This window comes from Sus scrofa, chromosome X (assembly GCF_054392235.1).
Source record: "Sus scrofa isolate SSC_HxYL_T2T_F1_AM1 chromosome X, Sscrofa_HxYL_maternal_Yorkshire_Landrace_v2.0, whole genome shotgun sequence".
Taxonomy (NCBI): domain Eukaryota; kingdom Metazoa; phylum Chordata; class Mammalia; order Artiodactyla; family Suidae; genus Sus; species Sus scrofa.
Genome location: NC_139401.1, coordinates 108494682 through 108522642, shown reverse-complemented (window position 1 = coordinate 108522642; position 27961 = coordinate 108494682). Strand labels below are relative to the sequence as shown.

General features: G+C 47.1%; 1 protein-coding gene and 1 long non-coding RNA gene across 2 annotated transcripts; one reads left to right on the top strand and one right to left on the bottom strand.

The window, feature by feature from the left end:
- Positions 1-50: 50 nt before the first annotated feature.
- On the bottom strand, positions 51-20435 carry AKAP14 (A-kinase anchoring protein 14). Its single transcript, XM_003135329.6, has 6 exons — positions 20353-20435; positions 15921-16087; positions 15489-15580; positions 7314-7493; positions 4478-4530; positions 51-3298 (listed from the first exon to the last, which is right to left on the bottom strand). Exons 2-6 carry the CDS (start codon positions 16075-16077, stop codon positions 3172-3174), a joined length of 609 nt encoding a protein of 202 aa, XP_003135377.2. The 5' UTR covers positions 16078-16087; positions 20353-20435; the 3' UTR covers positions 51-3171.
- On the top strand, positions 9783-27715 carry LOC146394770 (uncharacterized). The gene is made up of 3 exons (XR_014835578.1): positions 9783-9901; positions 22127-22209; positions 27582-27715. It is a non-coding gene; the product is annotated as an uncharacterized LOC146394770 (long non-coding RNA).
- Positions 27716-27961: the final 246 nt, after the last annotated feature.

The following is a 27961-nucleotide window of genomic DNA, read 5'->3' as shown; positions in this document are numbered from 1 at the left end:
AAAATGATATCAGACATTTTTTTTTTTCATCTTTTTAGGGCTGCACCTGCGGCATATGGAGGTTCCCAGGCTAAGGGCCAAATTGGAGCCGTGGCCGCCTACCCCACACTAGGCCACAGCCACAGCAACGCCAGATCCTTACCCCACTGAGCGAGGCCGGGGATCAAATCTTCATCCTTGTGGATACTAGTCAGGTTCATTTCTGCCAAGCCACGATGGGAACTCCAATATTAAACATTTTTTACATCTGTCCTTTATGTAATAGGCAGATTTCATGTTAAATATTGTTAAACTTTTCAGTTTGTTTTTTACATCTGTCATTCAGTTTAATCTTTAACTTCATATAGAACCCCCTCTCTTTATCACTTTTTAAACTAAGTTTTAAGTTTGGGAGAAATGGAAAATCTGGGACTACAAAATCATGATCCTTTTCCTTCCCTCCTTTTGTCAAGTTTAGTTGTTAGGACACACGAGTGAAGGGGGAGGGACAGTAGGAGTTTTTACTATTTTTGTTAAGGTTCTTTTGAGCTGCATTATTAGGTGCCTAGGATAAATTTAAATTATCTGAGTGATGGGGAATCTCTGACTTCGCTGCTATAAAATGCCCTCTCTCCTTATAATAGTTTAAAATGGGTTTTTTTTTAAGTTTTAAAATAAGGCAGTCATATTTCAAAGAAGAGATCAAAATTTTTATTTAAAATATGTTTTAGGATTTTTTTTTTTTTTTTTGCTTTTTAGGGCCACACCCACGGCATATGGAAGTTCCCAGGCTAGGGGTCAAATCAGAGCTACAGCTGCTGGCCTGCACCACAGCCACAACAGTGCAGGATCCGAGCCACATCTGCAACCTACACCACAGCTCATGGCAATGCTGGATCCTTAACCCACTGAGTGAGGCAGGGGATCAAACCCACATCCTCATGGATCCTAGTCGGGTTCGTTAACCACTGAGCCACGAAGGGAACTCCCAGGAAAATGTATATTTTTAACTCACAATTAATGAACTAAACAGCCAGTTGGCATGTAACAGTTATAACCCATGAATTTGAAGTGATTTTGATTTATCATCATTGCTGCCTAGCCTAATAAATCTATTATTTCCAAAAATTAAAAGGAAACTAGGTCCCAAGTTTGTGAGTCATAATCCATCTACATCCTTGTATAATAAAACCTAAACTTATATTCCCCATTTAAAAATTTTGTTCTTGGAATTCCCTGGAGGCTCAGTGGGTTAAAGATCTGGCATTGTCACTGCTGTAGCTCTGGTTACTGCTGTGATGCGGGTTCCACCCCAGACCCAAGAACTTTTGCATGCTGTGGGTACAGCCAAAAAAATTTTAAAAATAACGAGTAAAAATTTTGTTCTCTAAGAATATTATTTTTGTTTGTTTGTTTCTGGTTCCTAGAGACTGAATGGTTTTGTTCTCTGATTTTCATTCAGTTAGCAAGGTAGTTTAAATGCAACAATTTTGTGATCTATGAATATTGTGGATTTTCATTGGATTCTCCTGTCTCCTGAACAGAATAGATATCTACTCAACAAATGCTTGTTGAATAAATGAAAGAACATATATTAATTTATGTCAGAACTTTACTAAATCTCTCATCAAGGTTTGTTCAGGAAAGATCTGCCAAAGAATAGCTTCAGTATCATATCCTTTGAGAAGGAAAGAAGGTGGAAGAATATAAGGGCTAAAAGTATTTTATTTTCAGCCTATTACAGTTACTGCTTCAAACTTTGTTTTAGTCTCCTTAGCTGTAAGTCAAATGGCAGGGCTATTGTATTGAAATATACTTTTTGTTCTCTGAGGAGACTTACCTAGTTTCCCACCTCCTCACCTGTTGCTCTGATATGATTTTCCCTCCTTTTTAATTTATTGCAAAAATGTAACAGTTAAAAGAAGAAAACTGACTCACAGTCTTACTCCATCAATCACCTTTAAAATTCTTTGATCCCTTCCAGTGCTTGCCTACATAAGTTCATCATTGACATACCTGTAAGTAATCACTCATAATGCAATTTTGTCTTTGGTGTTTTAAAATTTTGCAGCCAGACAAGATAGCTTCATAGGGATAGTAGGAGTAGGAACAAGTGATGATCTGGTGTGAGGATGGGAGGAAGACAAGAAATAATAAGGGTAGCAATTGAACCTTCCCTATGTCATTGCACCCGGTCCTCAAGCCACCCTGCTGCCCTCACAGTTGTGATGCTGTGTTGTGATAGGCAGCATACCCAGTGTTAGAGTTTCAGAATCTGTTGTTTAACAGTGAGGCTTAACTTGCAGTTAAAAAAAAAAAAAAAGAGGTGGAGGGGTATCTATAAGTAGGGAAACCCTTCAGACTGGTTATATTATGAGCTGGAGAACTGTTGCCATTTTTCTCTTCTCTAGTTGTACCCATGAAAGAGGTGTGTCCAGGCTGGAGACTTAGGTTCAAATGGTGGAACAAGCAGCCAAGGACCAATCTCAGTTTAGTGTGACAGGTTAATTTGAGCAACTCCCTAAACTCAGCTTTTGTACCTGTAAGACTGAGTGATGTGGATAGTGACAGGAAAAACCTTTTAGAAAATAGGAGTTCCCAGAGTTCCCATCGCGGCTCAGTGGTTAACAAATCCGACTAGGAACCATGAGGTTGCGGGTTCCATCCCTGTCCTTGCTAAGTGGGTTAAGGATCTGGCGTTGCCGTGAGCTGTGGTGTAGGTTGTAGATGTGGCTTGGATCCCACATTGCTGTGGCTTAGGAGTAGGCCAACAGCTACAGCTCTGATTCAACCTCTAGCCTGGGAACTTCCGTGTGCCAAGGCTGTGGCCGCAGAAAAGACAAAAAGACAAAAAAGACCAAAAAAAAAAAAAAAAGAAAGAAAGAAAATAGGAGTTCCTGCTCTGGTGCAGTGAGTTAAGGATCCAGTGTTGCTGCAGTTGTGGCATAGGTCACAGCTGCAGCTCGGATTCAATCCTTGGCCCGGAAACTTCCATATGTTGTGGGTGCAGCCAAAAAAAAAAAAAAGAAAATAGAAGACAACTTACTGGTTACTCTGCTAGTGTGATGGAAGATGCAAATTGGAAAATGAATGCAAAGAAAAATAATACAGCTGAATTGTGTGCCACAAGGTTATTATTCAATAAATATTCTGTGGTTTGATGTGCAGTATTGTATTTTTAATATACTCTGATTAAAAACCTAAAATATTCTGGAAGATTCCAATACTGTTGAATTGGAAGATATTTGGATCGATTAAAATATGTTTGGCCTCAATTATGTCCCTCAGCCATTTTTCTCGAAAGCGAGTCATTCCGGGTCTGCAGAGGAAGAAAAACAAACACACCAAAAGCTTTTAAAATGAAACAAAGCATTGAGCCAGCGATTGATTCTCTGCTTATCACTGTTACATTCCCAATGATCAAAATGCTTTTTGAGGGGTGGGAGGCAAAGGTTGTCTCTATTCCTTAGGCCCAATCACTAAAAGGGTTAATGAGCTTTTATGTAAAGTTTCTTTAAGAGGGCTGCTATACAAATAAAAGTGATTATCATAGGAGTTCCCGTCGTGGCTCAGTGGTTAATGAACCCAACTAGCATCCATGAGGACACGGGCTCCATCTCTGACCTCGCTCAGTGGGTTAAGGATCTGGTGTTGCCATGAGCTGTGGTGTAGGCTGGCGGCTACACCTCCGATTGGACCTCTAGCCTGGGAACCTCCATATGCCACGGGGTGGTCATCCACTAAGAAGACAAAAAAAAATTGATTATTATACAAAATTCCATGTGATTGTGAAGTTTCCCGTAAAAACAACAGACACGACCTACTTTGGCCCCACTCCTACTTCAGCAATTAATCAAGTTTCTAATCACTGAAAAAATAAGACACTAGAAATAAAAACAATTTTGGAAATTCCCTTGTGGAGCGGTGGATTAAGGATCCAGCTCTGACACAGGCCACTTTGGCTTGGGTTTGATCCCTGGCCCGGGAACTTCCACATGCCACGCGTGTGGCCGAAAAAATAAGTAAATAAAATTTAAAACAATTTTTGACAGGAGTTCCCGTCGTGGCGCAGTGGTTAACGAATCCGACTAGGAACCATGAGGTTGCGGGTTCGGTCCCTGCCCTTGCTCAGTGGGTTAACGATCCGGCGTTGCTGTGAGCTGTGGTGTAGGTTGCAGACACGGCTTGGATCCTGCATTGCTGTGGCTCTGATGTGGGCCGGTGACTGCAGCTCTGATTCGACCCCTAGCCTGGGAACCTCCATATGCCGCAGAAGTGGCCCAAGAAATGGCAAAAAGACAAAAAAAAAAAAAACAAAACAAAACAATTTTTGACAACAATGGCGGAATCCTGCTTTCAGCCATCTTAATGGAGTAGGTGGTCCAAAGAAGAAAAGTGACCATTATGTAAATTGTCTGTGGCTGTGGGCCTGCTGGATGCCTGGAGTATGATGACCTTGTCCCACCAACCTTTCAAAATAAGTCTAAATGTTCATTACCTGTGAACTAATCTTTGGCTCTCAAAGACATAAGAGACATCAATGGGTGCATCCTACGAGAAAATGACAACTGTCAGCTGAGACCAATCATACCGACTCATGATTCTTTCCATTATTGCTACACGTGTTCATGAGTATGCTCTTCAATTTCTAGAATTCATCTTCCCTGTGAATCTGTAGGTGGTAGTTCTTTGTCACTTCAAACCTCTGTTCGCCAAAAGATCTTCTTGGCAACAAAGACCTTAAGAGTCTCCACAAAATTGGAAACAAGTCAGGAGAGGCTGTGCTCTCATTACTAGGAGCGTGAGTAACATATCAACTTCTTTACATAATCGACTGACAGTACCAGCTTATGTTGTAGGGATAACCTAAGAATGAAACCATACAGATGAATGCAGTTCAGAAATATTTTTGAAGCAGCATAAAAATGTAGGTTGTGGAGTTCCCTCATGGCTCAGCAGGTTAAGAATCTGACGTCCTTGCAATGCCTCTGGTGACTCCTGTGCCATAAGTTCCATTCCTGGCCTGTGGGAACTTTCATGTCCCTCGGGTGCAGCTTAAAAAAAAAAAAAAAAAAAAAAAAGGGAGTTCCCCTTGTGGCCCAGCAGAAACAAATCCAACTAGGAACCATGAGATTGCAGGTTCGATCCCTGGCCTCACTCAGTGGTTAAAGATCCAGCATCACCGTGAGCTGTGGTGTAGGTCACAGATGCAGCTAGGATCCAGCATTGCTGTGGCTCTGGTGTAGGCTGGTAACTGCAGCTCCGATTCGAACCATAGCCTGGGAACTTCCATATGCCACAGGTGCGTCCTCAAAAGAAAAAAAAAAATAGGTTGTACTATTGTCTCAGTGGTCCCCATTTCAGTGTCCTCTCCAAAATTATACTTGGAATTCTGAGCACGAGCCCATCTCCCAAGCGCTCTCTGTGTAGTCTCGGTCACCACCCTGTTTACCTCCAGCAGCCTCACTTTCCCTTCTTAGACCTTGCTGGTTAGCAAGACATCTGCTGACAGGGTATATGTCCAGGGAAATGACCACTGCACATATTTTATCTCTTTAGATCACTCCAGGTTCCAAACTCTCTAAACAGGTAAGTTTGTATCAGAATAGGGTGAATATAGGACACGGTTGGTTCACTGTGTGGTCATATATAAGCCTTAGAGTTAGGCAAAGCCTCAAATAACTTTTGTGAAAGAATGAAGGCAAAGGGGAAATAGCATTTTTATGTCTGTGGTATTCCAGGCATTATGCTTGGCACCAACCCTGTTCTAAGGACCCTGACCCCGGATTCCTGGATGTTATTTGAACTCCTTTCACACCAGCTGTCAACATATTTCATATTCACAGTCGACCTAGTGGCTATAAGCAGTCATTCCTTCAAGTATTGATTGAGTGCCTACTACTTGCCAGGCCTTCATGGAGCTTACATTCTGGTGGGGGAGCAGAGTATAACAAGATAAGAAATTATAGGACTTCCCTTGTGGTACAGCAGGTTAAGGATCAGCGGCTCAAGATCACTGGCCCCTGAGCTTCCATATGCTGCGGATGCAGCCAAAAAAAAAAAGCTAAGAAATTATATAGAAGATCAGAAAGCAATAAAGTTTTATGGATAAAAAGCAAAAGCATGAAGGTAGGTAGGGCAGAAAGTGCGGTGGAGATGGTGAGCCAGCAAGACGTGCCCATACCTAGGGTAGAGGGTTCCAGGCAGAGGGAACAGCAAGTACAGAAGCCCTGAGGCAGGACTTATTCCTGGCTTATTTTAGGAGCAGCCAGGTCACAGTGACTGGAGCAGAGTAAGTGACGGGGAAGGAGTAATGGGAAAGCAGAAAGAACAAGCCACCAGATCACACAAGGTCTTGTCAGCCTCACTACTCAAAGTGTGCTCTGTGGCCCTCAGCCTCAGCACCATCTGGGAGTGCCTTAGTAATGCAGAAGCTTAAGCCCCACCCCAGACCTGCTGAATCAGAATCTTCCTTTGAACAAGGTCCCTGAGTCATTCACATCCACTGTGAAGTTTGAGAAGGGCATTGGAATGTTTAAAACACAGATGTGACATAACTGCATTTTCCAGGGTTCACTCTGGCTGGTTGAAAAGAGGCAGGAAATGGGTAAGGGGAGAAGCAGAGACCGGTTACAAGGCTGCTGAAATAACCTTGGTGGGAGATGGTGGTATCTTGGACAAGGGTGGTAGAGTGGGGAGAAATGCTTGGATTCAGGGTCTGGTTTTGAAGGTAGGGCCAACAGAATTCCCTAATGGATTGGACGAAGGATGTGAGTAAAAAAGAGTAGAGGATGGTGTCAAGGATTTTGGCCCTCAACTGAGATGAGGAAGGCTGTGGGTGGGTCACACTTGGAAAGGAAAGTCACAAGTCCAGTTTTAGATACAGCAAGTGAGATGTTTATTAAACATCCCAGTGGCAGAGGTCTGAGCTGGAAATAGAGACTGCGGGATCAGAAGCTAGAGGTAGCATTTAAAGTCAGGAGATTGGATAAGATCGTGAAGGAAGCGAGGCTAGAGAAGAGGTCGAGGGCCTGAGTTTCGGGACATTCCAACATGAAGACGTCGGTGCAAGGAGGAGAGAGCAGGAGAGACTGAGAAGGACTGGTCACTGAGGCAGGAGGAAAGCGGGAGAATGTTATTCTAGAAGCCAAATGGAACATTTGACAGATGAGGGGGTCATCAGCTGTGACAAGTCCTGCAGATGGGCCAAGCGAGATGAGGACAGAAATATGAGCCTTCAGTTTTACAGAGAACGAACCATCGGTGGCCTTGGTAAGTCTCAGTTCTTGTTAAAGTCTCACTGAAGGGAACAGGGCAGAAAAGGAAGCCCTTACCGGAGGCTTGTTTTTGTTGATCTTGATGGTGAAGTAGACACCGGCAGAGATTTGTGCTATGGGTATCCGAGCAGTTGGGATGCTCCAGTGTACACAATAGATGTAATAGAAGCTATGAATCACGTCTTCCCTCCTTAAAAACTCGGTGTAGTGCACCCAGCGGCCTTGATACTCCCATTTCTGTTTCATAGAAAAAAAAGAAGCAGCTTTTAGAGGAAGCAAAGCAGACTTCTGTTCCAGTCCTTTAGGTAAAGGCGGGGCACACGCTAGGGGTTATAGCCCTGCTTCTGGAGTCCACTTATTATTATTTTTTTTCTTTTTAGGGCCGCACCCACAGCATATGGAGATTCCCAGGCTAAGGGTTGAATCGGAGCTGCAGCTGCCAGCCTACACCACAGCCAGAGCAACGCGGGATCTGAGCTGTGTCTGCAACCTAAACCACAGCTCAGAGCAACGCGAGATCCTTAACCCACTGAGAGAGGCCAGGGATCGAACCCACATCCTCATGTTAGGTTCTTAATGCTCTGAGCCACAACAGGAACTCCCTAGAGTCCATTTCTAATGCTTTTGACTGGGATTCAAACTAGAATCAACTCCCGCTTATCTTCATGGGTAGAGAAAAAAAGTGGACCTGAAATAAAGGAATAGTGTAGACATCGCTTGATATTGGGCTTTGGAGGTCAGTGGCACCTGTTCAGATGTGTGTGCACATATACACCACGCACACGCACGCTGATCTCCTACTGGACTCTTACTTGGAAGGTCGGTTTGGTTAAGTGTAAAATAACTAGAAAGTGATTAGAACATGTGTTCTGCTCACCCTACTCCTGTAACTAGCAAGTAATGAGGCTGGAGTTCCCATGTGGCTCATCTGGTTAAGGATCCGGCATTGCCATTCCTGTGGCTTGGATCACTGCCCTGGTTCAGGTTCAATCCCTGGCCTGGGAACTTCCCCGTGCCACGGATGTGACCAAAAAAGAAAAAAAAAAAAAGAAAGAAAGAAAAGAAAGTGGAGTTCCCATTGTGGTTCAGTGGTGATGAACCTGACTGGTATCCATGAGGACATGGATTTGATCCCTGGCCTCGCTCAGTGGGTTAAGGATCTGGCGTTGCTGTGGCTGTGGTGTAGGCCGGCAGTTACATCTCCAATTTGACCCCCTAGCCTGGGAACCTCCATGTGCCATGGGTGAGGCCCTAAAAAGCAAAAGAAAGAAAGAAAGGAGGCTGATTTCACAAGTTGTTTTGGAAAATCAGGCTCACTTCATTGCAGCCCTAGGTGGTATATAAAATCAGGTCAGAAAAGGAATGGGTCAAGCTTCCCCCTCTGAAGCACAAATCTTACTAACACCTAGATCCGCACACATCATGATGCAGCCTTGAGTCTCAGCACCAGGCCTTGAATGCCAGAGGTATTCACCAAGTTCAACAGAACCCCCTTGTGCTGGCTACTGGGGCACAGGAGGCTTCTAAATCGAAAAAGATCCTGAATTAAGATGAAGGTCCACAGAAGGAAGGAAGCGGGATTGTCTAACAATCCTGGTGCTGTGAGGAGAGAGTTTGGGAGGAAATGGTAAAAAAAAGATTTCAGGCCCTCCTTTAAAAAAAAAAAAAAAAAAAAAAAAAAAAAGGGAAAGCCAGGCCTCTGCCTCAGCTAACTTTATTTCAGACTTACACCCAATTGGCTGTTTCAGTTAGCCAGGGAGGTTACAGTCTGTTGTCTACTTACATAGATCGTTATTCCCTGTATTCTTTTTTTTTTTTTTTTTTTTTGTCTTTTTAGGGCCACACCCGTGGCATATGGAGGCTCCCAGGCAAGGGGTCTAATAGCCACTGGCCTACACCACAGCCACAGCAATGCCAGATCCGAGCCGCATCTGCGACCTACACCACAGCTCACGGCAACGCCAGATTCTTAACCTACTGAGCAAGGCCAGGGATGGAACCTGCAACCTCATGGTTCCTAGTCGGATTCATTTCCGATGCACCACGACAGGAACTCCTAGATCGATATTCCTTGTAATGAAGGAGTCTGACACAGTCAACCTCTTGAGGCCCCTTGGAACGTACCCTTTTTTTCCAACATTTCTGTATTACCTGATATACTCTTTCAGGCCTAATATCTAACCTGTCACACAATCACAGACTTCTTTGCATTGGAATGATCCCTAAAGATCATCTAACAAAGCACCTCGCTTTGCAGATTAGGATCCTGGGGCCTAGAAATAGAAAGGGACAATCCAGGGCTGGGACTGGGACCCAGAGCTCCCAAGCAGTCAGCTCAATGCTTTCTCCACCTCGTCAACTGTCTCAATTCTAAGATTTTCTAAAGCAGCCTTAGGCACATCAAGTTCAGGCCAGTCTCCCCATTTTTATCCTGTGCAGGCAGCTGACTTTTATGTAGCTCCAGTGAGTGTGTGTTCTCCTTGGGTTTTGTCATTTTTATATGACATTGCTTCATATACTCACTTCCAGGAAAAAGTGTCTATCTCGTTGTGCTACTCTACCATGGATGGCTTAGCCAATTACATATTATTGGACATTCAAAGTCAACAGCCACTGGAAGCATATGCACAAAACTCTTATCAATGGTAAGTGACATTTGACAGAGTAGAACCAAGTATTGTAGGGGTGGAAAGGAAACTTTAATTTTCTGCTTTGTGTATCTTTGCTCACTGAGTTTTTTTAAAAAATGATGTCTTATTTTTAATATTAAAAATCCTTTGGGGGAGTTCCTGTCATGGCACAGCGGAAACGAATCCAACTAGGAACCATGAGGTTGTGGGTTTGATCTCTGGCCTCGCTCAGTGGGTCGGGGATCCAGCATTGCTGTGACCTGTGGTGTAGGTCACAGACACAGCTCAGATCTGGCATTGCTGTGGCTGTAGCGTAGGCTGGCAGCTGTACCTCCGATTGGACCCCTAGCCTGGGAACTTCCATATGCTGTAGGTGCAGCCCTAAAAAGCAAAACAAAACAAAACAAAACCCTTTTCTAGGAGTTCTTGCTGTGGCAAAAGGGGATCTGTGGTGTCTTGGGAGCACTGGGACTCAGGTTTGATCTTCCACCTGGCACAATGGATTAAGGACCCCATGCTGCCTCACCTGTGGCTTAGGTGGTTCAGATCTGATCTCGGCCTGGGAACTCCATATGCTGCAGGGAGGCCCATAAAGGAAAAAAAAAAGAGCTTTTCTACAGTGAACACACACACAGTACTTTTTCTATCATAGTGGAAAGAGTATATCAGACACACCTACAATCAGAACTTAATTTTGCTGTTTAATCAGCAAGGTTTGGGGAGTTCCCTAATGGCACAGTGGGTTAAGGATCTGGCGTGGTCATTCCTGTGGCTCAGCTAACTGCTGTGGGTCAGAACTTCCCCATGCCATGGGCACAGCCAAAAAGAAAAGAAAATCTTTGTGCAGATTGTCCAGCCTGAGCCTTGAGTTTCCTCATCTGAAAAATGGGTATACTGATGTACCTACACACATGGTCATGAGGATTAAATGAGATAATACATATGAAGTGATTAGTGGTGCTTAGCACATAGCCATGCTCATTCAGTAAATGGTAACTCTGAATTTGTCATCCCCTGGTATATGGTGGAGTCTGGGAAATCTGCAATAAATGTGAGAAAGTGCTCCATCAGATTAAATGCATTTTTGGAGTTCCCGTAGTGGCTCAGTGGTTAACAAATCTGACTAGGAACCATGAGGTTGTGGGTTCGATCCCTGGCCTCGCTCAGTGGGTTAAGGATCCAGCATTGCTGTGAGCTGTGGTGTAGGTTGCAGACGCGGCTTGGATCCCCCATTGCTGTGGCTCTGGTATAGGCCAGTGGCTGTAGCTCTGATTGGACCCCTAGCCTGGGAACCTCCATATGCCGTGGGTGCGGCCCTAAAAAGACAAAAAAAGACCAAAAAAAAAAAAAGAAGATTAAATGCCTTTTTTTTTTAGGGCTGCACCTGTGGCATATGGAAGTTTCCAGGCTAGGGGTCGAAATGGAGCCACAGCTGCCAGCCTATGCCACAACCATAGCAGCAGAGGATCCAAACCATGTCTGTGATCTACACTGCCAGCACCATAGCTCACAACACAGGATCCTTAACCCACTGATCAGGACCAGGAATCAAACCCGCATCCTCGTGGATACTAGTCGGGTTCATTACAGCTAAGAAAGCTCTCCATCAGAAATGCCTGGCATCTAGGGAGTTCCTGTTGTGGCTCAGAGAAAATGAATCTGACTAGTATCCATGAGGGTACGGGTTAGATCCCTGTGGGTTAAGGATCCAGTGTTGCCGTGAACTGTGGTGTAGGTTGCAGATGAGGCTTGGATTCAGCGTTGCTACGGCCGAGGCGTAGGCTGGCAGCAGCTGCAGCTCTGATTAGACCCCTAGCATGGGAACCTCCATATGCCGAGAATACGACCCTAAAAAGCAAAAAAAAAAAAAAAAAACCTGCAACTTAGATGGTAGACTTCACTTCTAGGGCTTGCTGCATTGGTGGGGATAGGAACTGGGTAGTTTGATGTCAGGAGTTATGCAGAGCTTTTAGCTTTTCCATCACCTTCTACTTTCTAGTGGTCTCCATCCTCAAAATACTCCTATGAATGGGTAAGACAAATACTCTGACCTAGCTTTTCATCTGTGAAGAAATAATGGTATGGAGACAATCAATCTGTTATGTATTCAGCACATATTTATAGAGCATCCACTATGTACCTGAACTTTCTAGGAGCTGGGGCAGAGCAGTGAAAAAAAGTCTCTGCCCTCTTGGTCCATGTGATCTGGTGGTGGAAGAAAGGCAGTAGGGTAAGTAAATCTAATATCCTAAGTAGAGCTAAGTGTTAATGGAAGAAAAATAAGTCAAAGGAGAGATGGGTGTAATTTTAGATCAAGTGGCCAGAAAAGGCCTCGGTGAGCAGAAAGCATCTTAACAAGGACCTGAAAAGATGGAAAGCATGAACCATGAGATTGGATCTCAGGAGAGAGGTTTTCAGGCAGAGGGAACAGTGAGTGCAAAGGCCCTGAGGTGGGAGCATGCCTGGTCAGTGAACAACAAGGAGGCAAGTATGACTGGAGTGAAGAAAGTGAATGGGGAGAAGGTGGTGGGTGATGGGATCTGAGCAGTCAGTTGGGAAGGCGGCGAGGTGGAGACTCAGATCACATCCGGCCCCCGTGGGCCACGGTCAGGACTGACTTGTCTTTTGCTCAGAAGCAGTGGGGTCTTCAGGGGAAGATTTCCTGCTTGTTCTGTGTCCCATTGCAGTCTGATTCACAAACCCTGGGTGCAGCAACAGGGCCTTTTGCTCAAGCCCAAATGGAGATGTGCTCCGGAGCAGGGGCCCCAGGAGTAACTCGTGCTTTGTCCCGGCCTTCACTGTGCACTACGTACTCCTTGCAGTGAGAACGGCGAGTCATGTGCTACACCACAGATAGAAGGCATGGAGCCAGCATCCCTAACTTTACCCCATTTCCACCTGACCATGTGACCGGGCTTTCCTGGGCCTGGGAAAGTGCCCATGGGCTTGGATGGGCTTAGCAGAGGAACAGAGACAGCTGGAGATTTCTCCCAGGGTAGGGGAGTTTGCCCCCACCAATTTCAACTGGTTTCTTTTCCAAGGAAATACAGTGAGTGGGGATTTCCGGCCATTCTTCTTCATCGGCCCCGCCAGTTATGCAAAGCAACCCAGGGCCTTCTCCCCACAGCTGCTCGGATAAGCACCACAAGTTGGTCAGCACAAGGACCAGGAGGGAAAAATAGAAGGAATTCGTGAGCATGTATATCTGACTATACAGTGAAAACATTCCATAGCCCAATGAAAATGACTTTTTTTTGGGTCTTTTTAGGGCCGTACGTGCGGCATATGGAGGTTCCCAGGCTAGGAGTCCAATTGGAGCTACAGCTGCCGGCCTACACCACAGCCACAGCAACACCCAATCCAAGCTGCATCTGCGACCTACACCATAGCTCACAGCAATGCTGGATCCCCGACCCACTGAGCGAGGCCAGGGATCGAACCTGCGTCCTCATGGATGCTAGTCAGATTCATTTCCGCTGAGCCACGACAGGAGCTCCCTGAAAATGACTTTTTTTTTTTTTTTGGTCTTTTTACCTTTTCTAGGGCCGCTCCCACGGCATATGGAGGTTCCCAGGCTAGGGGTCGAATCGGAGCTGCAGCCACCAGCCTACTCCAGAGCCACAGCAACGCTGGATCTGAGCTGTGTCTGCAACCTAAACCACAGCTCACGACAACGCTGGATCATTAACCCACTGAGCAAGGGCAGGGACCGAACCTGCAACCTCATGGTTCCTAGTCGGATTCGTTAACCACTGCGCCACGACGGGAACTCCCTGAAAATGACTTTTAATCTCTGTGCACCCCCTTTGTTAAAATGAAGACTCTAAAGCCAGGGGTGGAGAACTCCTGCTTTAGAGGAGCATCTCCCTTTTTAGGCCACTAGGCCCCCATTTAGAGCAGCCACATGGGAAAATTGCTTCGCTGGGAAGATCTGATTTTCCTAGGGAACTGTATGGTTAGGATGATGCAAACCCTGGAAAATACAATTGTGCGTTTTTACCTTCAAAGACTATCCCATCTTTAAAGAAACATTCAATCTTGGATGTGCAGAATTAGAGGTTCCCTGCGAAATATCCAAGGGGAGTGTTGAGCAGGCATCGGATATGAGTCTCCTAGAGCTCATAAGGAGAAGCTGGCAACTGGAAGCCATAGTCACTGCTTGATGCAAATATACAAGATTGAGCAATATCCATCTTGTGAGAGGACACAATGAGACCCACATAGAACCCTGAGAAATGCTATATTTAATGACACCGAAAGGCAGATGAAGATAGTGGAAGACATTCAGTGAAGGTAACAGAGAGGAAAGATGAAAAAGAGGTAACTAGAATGTACCAAAAACCCAGGAAAGAGAACGTTTGAAAAAAAGAGACTGAGAAGGAGTTCCTGTCGTGGCGCAGTGGTTAACGAATCCAACTAGGAACCATGAGGTTGCGGGTTTGATCCCTGGCCTTGCTCAGTGGGTTAAGGGTCTGGCATTGCCATGAGCTGTGGTGTAGGTTACAGACGCGGCTCAGATCCCGCGATGCTGTGGCTGTGGTGTAGGCTGGCGGCTACAGCTTTGATTAGACCCCTAGCCTGGGAATCTCCATATGCTGCGGGAGCGGTCCTAGAAATGGCAAAAAGACAAAAAAAAAAAAAAAAGAAAGAAAAATAACAAGAGAAAAAGAGACTGAGTTCCTGATGTGACACAGCAGAAACGAACCTGACTAGTAGCCATGAGGATGTGGGTTCCATCCCTGGCCTCTCTCGGTGGGTTAATGATCCGGCATTGCTGTGAGCTGTGGTGTAGGTCGCAGACTCGACTCGGATCCCACATTTCTGTGGCTGTGGTGTAGGTCTGCAGCCACAGCTCTGATTCGACCCCAAGTCTGGGAACCTCCATATGCCGAGGGTGAGACCCTAAAAAAAGAAAAAAAGAAAGAAAGAAAGAAGGAAAAAAAAGAAAAAGGAGAAATCAAGTGAGATGAGTGACTGAAAAGAATAATTTGTGACTTTTGTCCAGGGAATGGAGAAAGTGGACTACAAAGTGAAGGAAGTGTAAGAATAGATGTTCTGGAGTTCCTGTCGGGTGGCGCAGTGGTTAACAAATCTGACTAAGAATCATGAGGTTGCAGGTTCGATCCCTGGCCTCGATCAGTGGGTTAAGGATCCGGCGTTGCCACGAGCTATAGTGTAGGTTGCAGACGTGGCTCGGATCCCACATTGCTGTGGTGCTGGTGTAGGCCAGTGGCTACAGCTCCGATTAGCCCCCTAGCCTGGAAACCTCCATATGCCGTGGGAGTGGCCCTAAAAAGACAAAAAGAGCAAAAAAAAAAAAAAATGAATAGACCTTCTAAAGAGTAAAATACATTTTGTGTGTGTGTGTGTGTACGTGTACATACATATACATAATAGAATAATTTAGTCATGTTAAAAAAAAACCCAAAGACTATCCCATCTTGATTTTGGAACCCAGATGAAGAGAGTTTTTACTTATTCAGGCTGTCTGTGACATCATCTCTTAGGTTTTTCCAGAAGGACTTCGAACTTTTCTTCAAACAGGAGCCTTTTTATTGTTCTTCGCCCTTGTGTGCCAAGCTGGAGTGGTCAACTAACTTACCGAAACAAACTCCTCAATTTGTTTACAGCCCCTTTCTGCTGTGAATTCACCATGTGTGATCCAGTTGATGTTTTTGACAGGGTGTTCAGCTTCTGCAAACAAGGCATGAATTTATTAGTTGCCTCCCAGCGTGGTGTTACTTTTTTGGGGGAGGGGATTTTTAGGACCACACCCGAAGCATATGCAAGTTCCCAGGCTAGGGGTCCAATAGGAGCTGCAGCTGGCAGCCTAAGTCACAGCCACAGCAATGCTGGATCCGAGCCGTGTCTTTGACCTACACCACAGCTCACGACAACGCCGGATCCTTAACCCACTGAGCAAGGCCAGGGATGGACCCCTCATCCTCATGCATGCTAGTCGGGTATATAACCCACTGAGCCACAATGGGAACTTGGTGTGGCATTACCGAGACAATCGAAACAGGATTACCACCTTCCACGGACTTAACAGCAGCATCGATGGCATGCTTAGCCAAAGCTAGAGCTAGTTCATTTATATCGCTAGTATCTTTTGTATCCGTCATCTGGCTTGTAGAACCTTTATCCACATTCACATCCTCTCGAAATCTGACACTTTTCTTCACCTCCATTTTCTTTTGACTGGAAAAAGAAATTCAAGAAGTTACCTTTTGTGTGTGTGTGTCTGCATGTACACACTTATGTAAGTACAGACTATCTCTTGAAGAATCACAAGACACAGGAAACGGTTGTTGCCTTTAGGGAGGGGATTAGGGGTTGGGGTAGGAGTGAGGCTTCACTGTATACCCTTTGTACCTGGCTGCTGAGATCCATTATTCCTGAAAACCAAGGATTTTTCAATTCTCATAACCATGAAGACTTAAGCAAAATGTAGTAGAATGAGGGAGTTCCTGTTGTGGGTTAAGAACCCAAGTAGTATCAATGAGGATGCAGATTCGATCCCTGGCCTCGCTCAGTGGGTTAAGGATCTGGTGTTGCTGCAAGCTGCGGTGTAGGTCGTAGATGTGGCTCAGATCTGGTGTTGTGGTGGCTGCGGCATAGGCTCTGATTCGACCCCTAGCCTGGGAATTTCCATATGCCGCTATTGCAGCCCTAAAAAAAAAAAAAAAAAAAAGTAGTAGAATGATTCCTAGCTTCCTTAGAGGTCTAATAATATTGATTTCTAGTTGAGTCTCTATTAGGACCTCAATCCCTGCTTTAGATGACTTGAGGGCATGTGGCTCTTTAAAGATAAAATGAATAAAAATGATTAGAGCAATATAGTATAGGAGGGCTTCACTTTTCAGGTTTTTTTCTCTTGGATTTTCCAGGTATACCATTACCTGCCAGAAACTATCATTTTTTTGCCTTCTTTTTTCCTGCAATGTATAAATATTAGCTTTGGTTAACACTTCCAGAAAAATGTGAAGTGAAAGTGGAGATGATCAGAAGTTCCCTTCGTGACTCAGCAGTTAACAAACCCGACCAGGATCCATGAGGATGCGGGTTTGGTCCCTGGCCTTGCTCAATGGTTTAAGGATCCAGCATTGCTATGACTGTGGCACAGGCGGCGGCTACAGCTCTAATTCGACCCCTCGCCTGGGAACTTCCATATGTCGTGGGCGTGGCCCTAAAAAGCAAAAAAAAAAAAAAAAAAGAAGAAGAAGAAGAAGAAAGTGGAGACAATGAGCCTGTGTCTTTTGTGTCAGGCTTCAGTGGGCATGCTTTCTGCTATTATACCAGGAAGTATGATGCTGGCTCATGGCTTGAGATATTAAGAAAATATTTGCTCCTGTTTTAGAAAGATGTTTATCATAAGTGATAAATAAAATTTTCCGGAGTTCCCGTCGTGGCGCAGTGGTTAACGAATCCGACTAGGAACCATGAGGTTGCGGGTTCGGTCCCTGCCCTTGCTCAGTGGGTTAACGATCCGGCATTGCCGTGAGCTGTGGTGTAGGTTGCAGACGCGGCTCGGATCCTGCGTTGCTGTGGCTCTGGCGTAGGCCGGTGGCTACAGTTCCGATTGGACCCCTAGCCTGGGAACCTCCATATGCCGCGGGAGCGGCCCAAGAAATAGCAACAACAACAACAACAAAGACAAAAAGACAAAAATAATAATAATAATAAAATTTTCCAAATGCCTTTAACATTATTGAGATTTTGGAAATTAGAGCTATCAGGGTTGTGAACAGTTTATCACAGAGCTAGAAGCCTTTGCACATTTTCCAACTTTTTCCCTTGAGTGTTGGATTCTTTCTTGTGCTGCTAGAGCAAGGTCTTCTCACTGGGCAGCCATCACTCACTTCTAGCACAGTTATAAATCCCCTGTAGGGGGAGTTCCCGATGTGGCTCAGTGGTAATGAACCTGACTGGTATCCATGGGGATGTGGGCTTGATCCCTGGCCCGGCTCCCTGGTCTCGCTCAGTGGGTTAAGAATCCAGTGTTGCTGTGAGCTGTGGTGTAAGTTGCAGATGCAGCTCCAATCTGACATGACTGGCTGTGGCATAGGCTGGCGGCCGCAGCTCCAATTAGATCCCTAGCCTAAGAATGTCTATATGCCACAGGTGTGGCCCTAAAAATAAATAAATAAATAAATAAATAATAAATCCCCTGCAGGCAATCCCTGCACGAGGGTTGCTATCTTGCTCTGAGGGGACCTATTTATTTTTCTGTAAATAGCAACTCCCAGCCTGGGGTGTTTAATATGCCTCTTTCCATTTAGCTCTCAGCACAGCACTAGGAGATGGTGGCTGGAGACCTTCCCTATATCCTTCCAGCCCCCACCCCCACCCATCTCCCCCACTCTCTACCCTGGAACTGCAGTGGTGGCTCTCCCACACTCTCTGGCTTCCAGGAGGTTCCACACAATGGGGAGGGGCCAGCTGAAGGGAGGAGAGTGAGCTCCAGGCATATCAGTCACATGTCCCCGGGGGGCATTCCACCTACAAGGTCTCCTGGGTTGGGCTACACCTGCACCAAGCAGGTGCCCACTGGCCAGGGGCAGCTCTCACAGATCCTCAGGTGAGGGGAACTGTCCTCTCCCCTCAACCCTCTAGCCCCAGGTTCCCAGCCCTGGGAGCCGCACTTGTCCTCTTTCCCGACCGTCTGCCCGTACCTTTGTAAATACCTCCTTTCCTTGGCCCTCTCCTCTGCTACTTTGTGTATGCCAGCAGCTTCCAGCTGGGCCCGAGTCATAAAGAGAGGGACTCAGGTAACGATGTGAAACAAGGAAGCCAAGCTCACAACACCAGATCGTCCGGCTCCACAACCTGTGCCTTTTTTTTTTTTTTTTTTTTTCTACCCACACCATGTGGAAGTTCCCGGGCCAGGAATCGAACCCACCCCGCATATGCAGCCCACACCACAGGTGCACAGTGCCGGATCCTTAACCCACTGTGCCACAAAGGAGCTTCCCCACAGCCTGTGCTCTGAAGCACCCCACTCTCCCTCCAATGTTCACAAAGGATGGTGGGGCCCTCATCTCACATTTCCATCTGCAGCCCACCACATGCTCACCCTTTCTGCGAGCCTCTTTCAAAAAGGGCCCCCCTTTGTCCCCTTTCTGGATACCGTTGTTGGTCCCCGGGTATGGTGGCTGCTGAGCAGGGCAACCCAGTTCCCATGGCTGTCAGCCCAAGAATGGTTGGAACGGCCTTAAACATTCTGGGAATAATGTGGACTCGTGCTCATTTGGGTTTCATACCAATATTTTAAGCTACTTTGCCTCTACCTCAGTTCCCTTCAGGCTGCCCATCCCAGAGTGAGGAGGGGCTGAAGTTTGGGAGTAGGTGTCTGAAGGCCCTTAGCCCTAGAGAACTGGCTCTCCCCAGCCCAAGGCCCATGCCAATTTGCCCAAAGCAATTTGCCATGAACTCCATAGACAATAGTTTTTCTGTGAATTGGTAAATTTAGCAGGCTTTGGTGCGTTAATCATATAGCAACTTGATCCTTCAGAAAATGCCCCATTTGGCTACTACATCATTCATTGACTTGGCTTTCAGCAAATTGCCTCTTGATGAGTTTACAGGAAGCCAAATATATGACCTCCAACACCAAGCAAATGAGGTGGGGCTTTGGGAGTTCCCTTCGTTGTGCAGTGATTAACGAACCCAACTAGGAACCATGAGGATGCAGGTTCGATCCCTGGCCTTGCTCAGTGGGTTAGGGATCCTGCATTGCCGTGAGCTTCGGTTTAGGTCGCAAACGCAGCTCAGATCACATATTGCTGTGGCTGTGGTGTAGGCTGGCGGCTGTAGCTCCAATTTGACCCCCAGCCTGGGAGCTTCCATATGCTGTGGGTGCGGCCCTAAAAAGCGGAAAAAAAAATGAGGTGGGGGCTTTGTGCATGGCAGGACCCAGGGAGCCCTGTGCTCCAGTGAGAGAGGGAAAGCAGGGAGCAGTTCAGATCTTTTCTTTTTTTTTTTTTTTTTTGTCTTTTTGCCTTTTCTAGGGCCACTCCTGAGGTATATGGAGGTTCCCAGGCTAGGGGTCCAATCGGAGCTGTAGCCACCGGCCTATGCCAGAGCCACAGCAACGCGGGATCCGAGCTGCGTCTGCAACCTACACCACAGCTCACGGCAACGCTGGATCGTTAACCCACTGAGCAAGGGCAGGGACCGAACCCGCAACCTCATGGTTCCTAGTCGGATTCGTTAACCACTGCGCCACGACGGGAACTCCAACAGTTCAGATCTTATCCTCACACATCTGTAGGCACAAATCATTCTTAAGCATCCCTTCACCTGGCCTCTCCTACTCCTTTTTCTCCCCTTCCCTTCCTAACAAGAGGCCAGATGGGCAGAATGGGTGCGAAGGGCAAGGTCAAGTTTGTGGTCTAGGTGATGAATGGGGAGAACAACTTCAAGTCCTTTTTGTGGAGCCCTCCCACCCTTAATAACCCTCATACCTGAGTGACCAGATCCTTGTTTGGAGCAGAGGTAGACCAGGAAGCTTCAGGAAGATTCTCCTGCAGCTTTTTCCTCTGGATTCCCTGCTGGAATGTTTACACGTGCTGCCAAGGCAACACCAATTTCAACCAATGGGAGGCAACGCCCAAATGTTTCTGACTGCTTCTGTTAGTGAGGGAGGAGGATAGTTGGTCACAGCAACAATCTGACCTGCAAAGCGGGACCAAGTTGTCCTCGAAGCTCCTCCCCAGCAGGAGATGGGCTTGCAGGGCTGTGCCAGGAGGAGTGGTAACAATAAGCTCACAGCCAGCATGTATTAGGGGGTCCTTATTATGTGCCAGTCTCTGTGGGACAGGCTTATTTACTGCTCACAATAGCCCCTGTTAGGTAGGTGTTAGTGTTTTCATCACAGTTGAACAGAGGCACAGAGAGTATTAAATAAATTGCCCCAAACTTAAGTTTGAAGAGCTATCCGACTTCAAATGACTGAGCTTTTATTTAATGATTCTCAAATTCTGAGGTTGGAACCTCCCTCGTGTGTTTGATTATTTTCAAAGGTGTGTTTTTTATGAGTCAAGGATGAGCTTATATTGTAATGGTTATCAGCGCAGACCTAGGAACAGTTTACTTAACATTTCTTAGTTTCCTTGTCTATAAAATGGGGATGACAATGCCTATGGAATAGGGTTCTTTATGAGGATCAAATCAGATTAATTCATGTAAAGACAGAACGGTGCTTGGTATATCAAACCCTCTCTCTCAAATTGTCAGATATTGTTTCTAGCATCGTTATTAATGGTGGTAGTAGTAGTATAGTGTTTTTTAAATGATGAAATCAAACACTGTTGGCCCTGTGCGAGAAACCAGTTGTTTACTTAGTTGTTTGCTTTTTAGGGCTGCACCTGTGGCATATGGAGGTTCCCAGGCTAGGGGTTCAATCAGAGCTACAGCTGCCGGCCTACACCACAGCCACAGCAACGCCGGATCCTTAACCCACTGAGCGAGGCCAGGGGTTGAACCCACATCTTCATGGATACTAGTCAGGTTCTTTTTTTGTTGTTGTTGTCTTTTTGCCATTTCTTGGGCCGCTCCTGTGGCATCTGGAGATTCCCAGGCTAGGGGTCAAATCGGAGCTGTAGCCACTGGCCTATGCCAGAGCCGCAGCAACCCGGGATCTGAGCCGTGTCTGCAACCTACACCACAGCTCACAGGAACGCCAGATCCCTAACCCACTGAGCAAGGCCAGGGATCGAACCCGAAACCTCATGGTTCCTAGTCAGATACGTTAACCACTGAGCCACAATGGGAACTCCACTAGCCAGGTTCTTAACCCAGTGAGCCACACCGGGAACTCCCAGAAACAGTTTTATTTTATTAATTTTATTAATCCATGAAAGCTCTAAGTCTCAGAACCCCTGGATTTTGTAATATGGAGTGGCTATTTTCTCACCATTAGATAACTGGTCTCAGGAGTTCCCCTTGTGGCTTAGTGGGTTAAGGACCTGACTAGTATCCATGAGGATGCAGGTTCGATATCTAGCCTCGCTCAGTGGGTTAAGGATCCGATGTTGCCACAATCTTCGGCCTAGGTCTCGGATACAGCTCGGACCCAGCATTGCTATTGCTATGGTGTAGACCAGCAGCTGCAGCTCTGATTTGACCCCAAGCCTGAGAACTTCCATATGCTGCAGGTGTGGCCCTTAAAAAAAGGACAGCTGGTCTCAATCCCAATAAAGAAAGGAAAGTGATTTGCCAAGTGTCTTCTTTATCCAGGATGAAATGCTGAGCTCACTGCCTGGAAGACACACAGACCTAGGACCCACACACAGACTGTGCTGCTGAGATGGTGTAGTGAGGTAAGGATGGGATTGGGGAGGGAGCGGGGCGGGAGATACTGCGGCTTAGTTGGAGAAACTCAGACTCTGATCCCAGACAGAGGATTTCAAATTCTGGCTCTGCTATGCATAGGCTCTTTGACTTTAGGAGGTTGTTTCACCTCTCTGAGCTTCATGTGTACATGGGAATCTTAATAGGAGTCACTTCATAAGGTTGACAAGATGATGAAATTTTTAAAAAGAAGATGAGACGAAGCAATTCATGCAGGGCACTCAAAACAAGGATGGGCACACTCTAAGTGCTGTAGTCTGGAACAAAAATGCATGACCTAGAAGTTTCAAGTTGTGTTTTATCTAGAGACTAGAGCCAGGGAGACAGCCTCTCAGGTAGCTCTGAGGAACTGTTCCAAAGAGGTAAGGGAGGAGCCAGGATATATAGTCTTTTCTGGGAAAAAAAAAAGTAGTCAAACATCAAAAGATTACTGTTAATCTCACACACACACACACACACACACACACACACACACAAAACCCCAGGCATCTCAAGTTAGTGATTTTAGCGCTTTTCTGTGTGTGGGAAGAGGCAAGAATCCGGGCTCACTGAAATCATTTTTAGATATACATCTTATCTAGGGCCAGTATCCTGTTTTCTTTGGGGAGGCTGCAGGAGCTGCTGGCTTGATGGTGGGCAACATTCTTTGTCCACGGTAACCAAGAACTGTTAGGTACCACAATCATGATGAGGAAGAGACTAATCACAAGGGGCAGAATCAAAAAGTACAGGAGTCAGAAAGCACCTGCCATGTACCCAAAGCTGGGAGAATGTGCCTGGGACAGCAGGGGCAGGTGTATCTTGAGCTCTCACTGTTCAGGCCCAATGCCCAGCAGCCGAGGCAGGAGGACTCTCGTGGACACTGGTGTTGGTGAGGACGCAGGCTCCTGATCTACCAACATGACTGATGATGAGGACTGGCCTCAGCTCTCTCTGCTGGTCTGACTCCCACACAGCCCATCAGACCAACTGCCATGAACCTTCTAGCGCCACAGCAGGTCTTGTTCCACAGCCCTGCTCTCCTCCTGGGTTCCCTGGGGGTGGGGGGGCTGGGAACACCAGGCTCCACGGTAGCTGCACTCCAAAAGGGCAGAGTTCCAGAGTTCCCGTCGTGGCTCAGTGATTAACAAACGCAACTAGCATGCACGAGGTTGCGGGTTCGATCCCTGGCCTCGCTCAGCGGTTAAGGATCCGGCGTTACCATGAGCTGTGGTGTAGGTCGCAGGTGTGGCTCGGATCTGATGTGGCTGTGGTGTAGGCTGGCGGCTACAGCTCAGATTCGACCCCTGGCCTGGAAACCTCCATATGCTGCGGGTTCGGCCCTAAAAAGACGGAAAAAAAAAAAAAAGGCGGGGCGGGTGGGGGGTCCCCAGCCTCCTGTGTGTCAAGCTTTTGTGGGCAGGGCAGAGAGACCTCTGCTAAGAAGCCCTGGGGCTGTTAGTTAGAGGCTGGAGGGGAGGACCCCTCCTAGGAGGGCGGGCAGTGGGGTTCTTAATTGCCCAGAGGAGAGAGACCTGCAGGCCAGCCAGGAGAAACTCCTAGTAGGCAAAGGGTTTTCGTGGGGGAGCCAGGAGAGAGTTCCCAGCCGATTAGAAAGGCTCCTCTTTGAAGCAGGAGCTCCAACTCCGTGGGCCAGAACTTCACCTCCTACCCCCAGCCAAGCCCCTCACTGAAACAACACATTCTGGCCTCCAGGCTGTCCAGAGTGACAGGCTGCGCGGGGAACTGGTTCTTCCAGACCTGCCCTCCTCGGACGCCTCCTCCTGGGTGCAGATGAGGGTGGAGAAGTGACACCGAAGCCCCGAGAGGAGCGGGTGGGGCGGGGGAAGGGGCAGGAAATAGATTCGGCCCTCGGCAGCCTCCCTCTTCCGCCCCCGCCCCAAGCCCCGAGCTCTTTCGGTTTCCGGCCTGGGAGCCTCGCGCGCGGTCCAGCCTGGGGCACCTGCCCGCGTGCACCTGCCAGAAGGCGGAGCCTGTGCGCAACGTCAGGCCCTTCCAGACCCCGCCCAGGCAGCCTCCCCGCCCGCGGTGAGTGCGGAGTGTGCGAGTGTGCGCGGTCCGCTTCCGGGGAGACCGAGGACGAGGACGCGGGTCGCCTGTGCGTCTCGCCCGCTGAGCTTCCTTCCTTCCGCCTGGGCAGGGGGAGGGCAGGGGCCTCGCCTGCCCCGCCTGTGGGAAGTAGGGCGAATTTGTGCCAAGGATGCGGTGCTCGCCAGAGAGAGTAGCTTTGGAGATGCATTAAGGTCGCTGCCGGCTTCTTCCTGAATTAAGGACTGTGCGGGAGCTAAAGCCGGGGACCTCCCTGAGCCTCGAATTCTGTTCTTTCCCACCCGTGTCCCTTCAGTCCCGTTCATTGCTCTCAGTTCCTGCCCTCGCTCCCCTTGTGCCCTGAGGCTCACCCTGTCACCCCCTTCCTTATTTAGCTTCTTACTCCTCCCCCACCCCTCCTCTTAAGTCCTCCCTGCTTATGCCCAGCGAGGCTGTTGGTTCTCAGCCATGAAGCTCTGGCTAAACGCTGATGTTCTCTTGTCAAGCGAGCCCAGTCAGCCAGCACGTGTCATTTAAGTACCTGCAAAGTGCGCAGGTGGGAGGCACTGCCATGAAGCGAAGCTGAGTTTGACAAGGTTCCACCCTCAATGCACCTGCCGTCTAGGCGGGAAGATACGGTGTCAAATGTAACAAGGCAGGTTGGATTTGGGCAGGCTCTAAATAAGTGACTGAGTGACTTCACTTCTAGTCTAAAAGGCCACCGGAGTGTCCCGGGAAGGGAGAGGAGGCAGTAGGAGCCCAGGGCCTTTCCTAAACTGAGGCCCATTCTCCATAAAGGTCACACATGCAGAGTTCTCTGCTGGTCAGTGCCAGGTGGGTGGATCCCTTTTTTCCTACAATGAAAAATTATTATTGTAGTTTATAAAGATGAGTGACCCAGTAGAGGGATATTAGAACTTTAATAAATGACATTCCAGAAAAATGGAATCATCACTGATATAAAAACCACGCCTCCAGGGATGGAATAAAGTTCAGGGTTTTTTTTGTTTTTTTGTTTTATGGCTGCACCAGCAGCATACCAAAGCTCTCAGACCAGGGACTGAATGCGAGCTGCAGCTGCAGCAATGCCAGGTCCTTCAACCCACTGCCTTGGGCCAGGGATCAAACCCCTGCCTCTGTAGCAACAGAGCCACTACAGTCAGATTCTTAACCCAGTGTGCAACAGCGGGAACTCCTTTTTTTTTTAATAGTGAATATTCAGGTTTAGAGGTGAGCTGAGGGAGGACCTGGGATCTGAACTGTAATAATAATAAAAAAAAAGAACAAGGAGTTCCTTGGTGGCTCATCAGTTGTTAAGGATCTGGCATTGTCACTGCTGTGGCTTGGGTTTGATCTCTGGCCCGGAATTTCTGCATGTTGTGGGTGCAGCCAAAACAAACAAACAAACAAAAAAACAAGAAATGGGAGGAAGAAGAATTGTGCCCATATACTTCTGAATAAATAGATTTTTTTTTTAAGGGCCACATCAGAGGCATATGGAAGTTCCCACCCTAGGGGTTGAAGCGGAGCTACAGTTGCCTGCCTACACCACAGCCACAGCAATGTGGGATCCGAGCCGTGTCTGTGACCTACACCACAGCTCATAGCAACGCTGGATTCGCTACCCACTGGGCAAGGCTAGGGATCAAACCTGAATCTTCATGGATACCAGTTTGGTTTGTTATTGTTGAGCCACAACGGGAACTCCAAGTAGGAATTAAAAAAAAAAAAAAAGCCAGCAACACTTCCTAAAGTGTTTCTTGGTGGAGACTCTGCTGTTTTCAGGGTTTCTCAGTCTCAGCAGTAGTGCCATTGCAGGTCCGCTAAAACTGCCCTGGGCACTGTAGGCTGCTGAGAAGCATTGCAGGCCTCTATCCGCTAGATGTCAGTAGCACCTTCTCCAACTCCCCATGTGATGGTGAAAATTGTCTCCCAGATTTTCCACATGTGACCTGGGGGACAAACTCAGCCTGGCTGAGAACCACCACTTTCAGTCCTCAGTCCATGCTCTGCAGAGCAGCCCAGAGATGTCTGCAGGTGGCCACCCCACTCTCCGCTTCCTGCCTTCAGAGGTCCAACCCTGCACCTTCCATACAGGCCCTTTGTGCTATGAGCCCTGCCAGCCTTCCAGTCCCTCTTCCCCCTCCTTCCTGCCTCGCACCCTTTGCTCTAGTATTGCACAACTACTTGTAGCTCTTTCCCACACAGCCATGGCTAGTTTGTGTCCTCACGCTCACACTGTTTTCTCGCTGCAGTTGCTGATCTCATAAATGCTCCCCAACCTTTAAGGCTTGGCTTGGTGTGGGCATCACCTGGAACTTACTAGAAGCCCTTTCCCTTCCCCAGCTCTGAAGGCTAGTTCAGGCCCCAGCTTTGTGCTGTGGCTTTCTGCAGACCTCTGTCTTGGCACCTCATCAGCCTATCCTGTAACTGTCTTTCACTCCTACTGACCCAGCTCCAGAAGGGCAAGCCTGTCTTATTCAAATTTGGGGCACAGTGCCTAGCATATGGCATTTACCCAGTAGTGGTTTTTTTGGTTTTGTTTTGTCTTTTTCTTTTAGGGCCGAACCTGTGGCATATGGAGGTTCCCAGGCTAGGGGTCCAATCGGAGCTGTAGCTGCCAGCCTACACCACAGCTGCAGCAATGCTGGATCTGAGTCGTGTCTGCGACCTACACCACAGCTCACGGCAACACCAGATCCTTAACCCACTGAGCAAGGGCAGGGACCGAACCCGCAACCTCATGGTTCCTAGTCGGATTCGTTAACCACTGAGCCATGACAGGAACTCCGCCAGTAGTGTTTAATGAAGTGAGCCACAAAGAACAGTTAGAAGTACAGTAGATTGGGAGTCAAAACACCAAGATTCTAGTCCCAGGTCTGCTACTAGCTAGCTGATTGCTTCCCTTTGATTCCTCATCTGAAGAATCAGAAACGGACTAAATGTCTCAGGGTCTTTATAAGTTAGAATTGCTGATTCTAGGATGTTCTCTCTTTTTTCATGAATATTTCACATAAAAGTGTTTCCCAGAGTTCCTGCTGTGGTGCAGTGGGTTAAGGATCCAACTGCAGTGGCTTGGGTGGCTGAGGAGGGGCAAGTTCGATCCTTGGCCTGACAGTGGGTTAAGGATCTGACGTCCTCGCAGATGCTGCTCAGATTTGATCCTTAGCAGGGAAACTAATGTATGCCGAGTGCGGCCAAATAAAAAGTGTTTCCCAAAGGCCAATGCCACCCTCTTCCTCCCTCTTCTGAATGTATACGGCTTCCTCTAACCTTTTTCTTTCTTTTTTAACTTCCTCTAATCTTTTTCAAGGTCTTTTCCTAGTGACTATTTCATTTGACCCCAGAAGTAACTACGGAAGCCTGGTGGATGTAGTTTTGAACAAGAGCTATTCTTCCAAACAGATGACGTAAAAGTAAACTCTCTACCAGGTGTCACCAGCACAGAAGACAGAACACGAATTTTTATTTATATGTGCGGAAAGGCCTTTCAGGCTAGTGTGACGGTGGAGTGGGAGATGGATGAAGTCTTGTCACTGAATACCTTATATTGCTGGATTTTAGAGCTCTGTGAATATAGTATATATTTTAAAAAATAAAGAATAAAACCATATGTATAAAATAAGCTACAAAGATATATAGTACAGCAAAGGGAATATAGCCAAAGCTGTAAATGGAGTATAACCTTTAAAA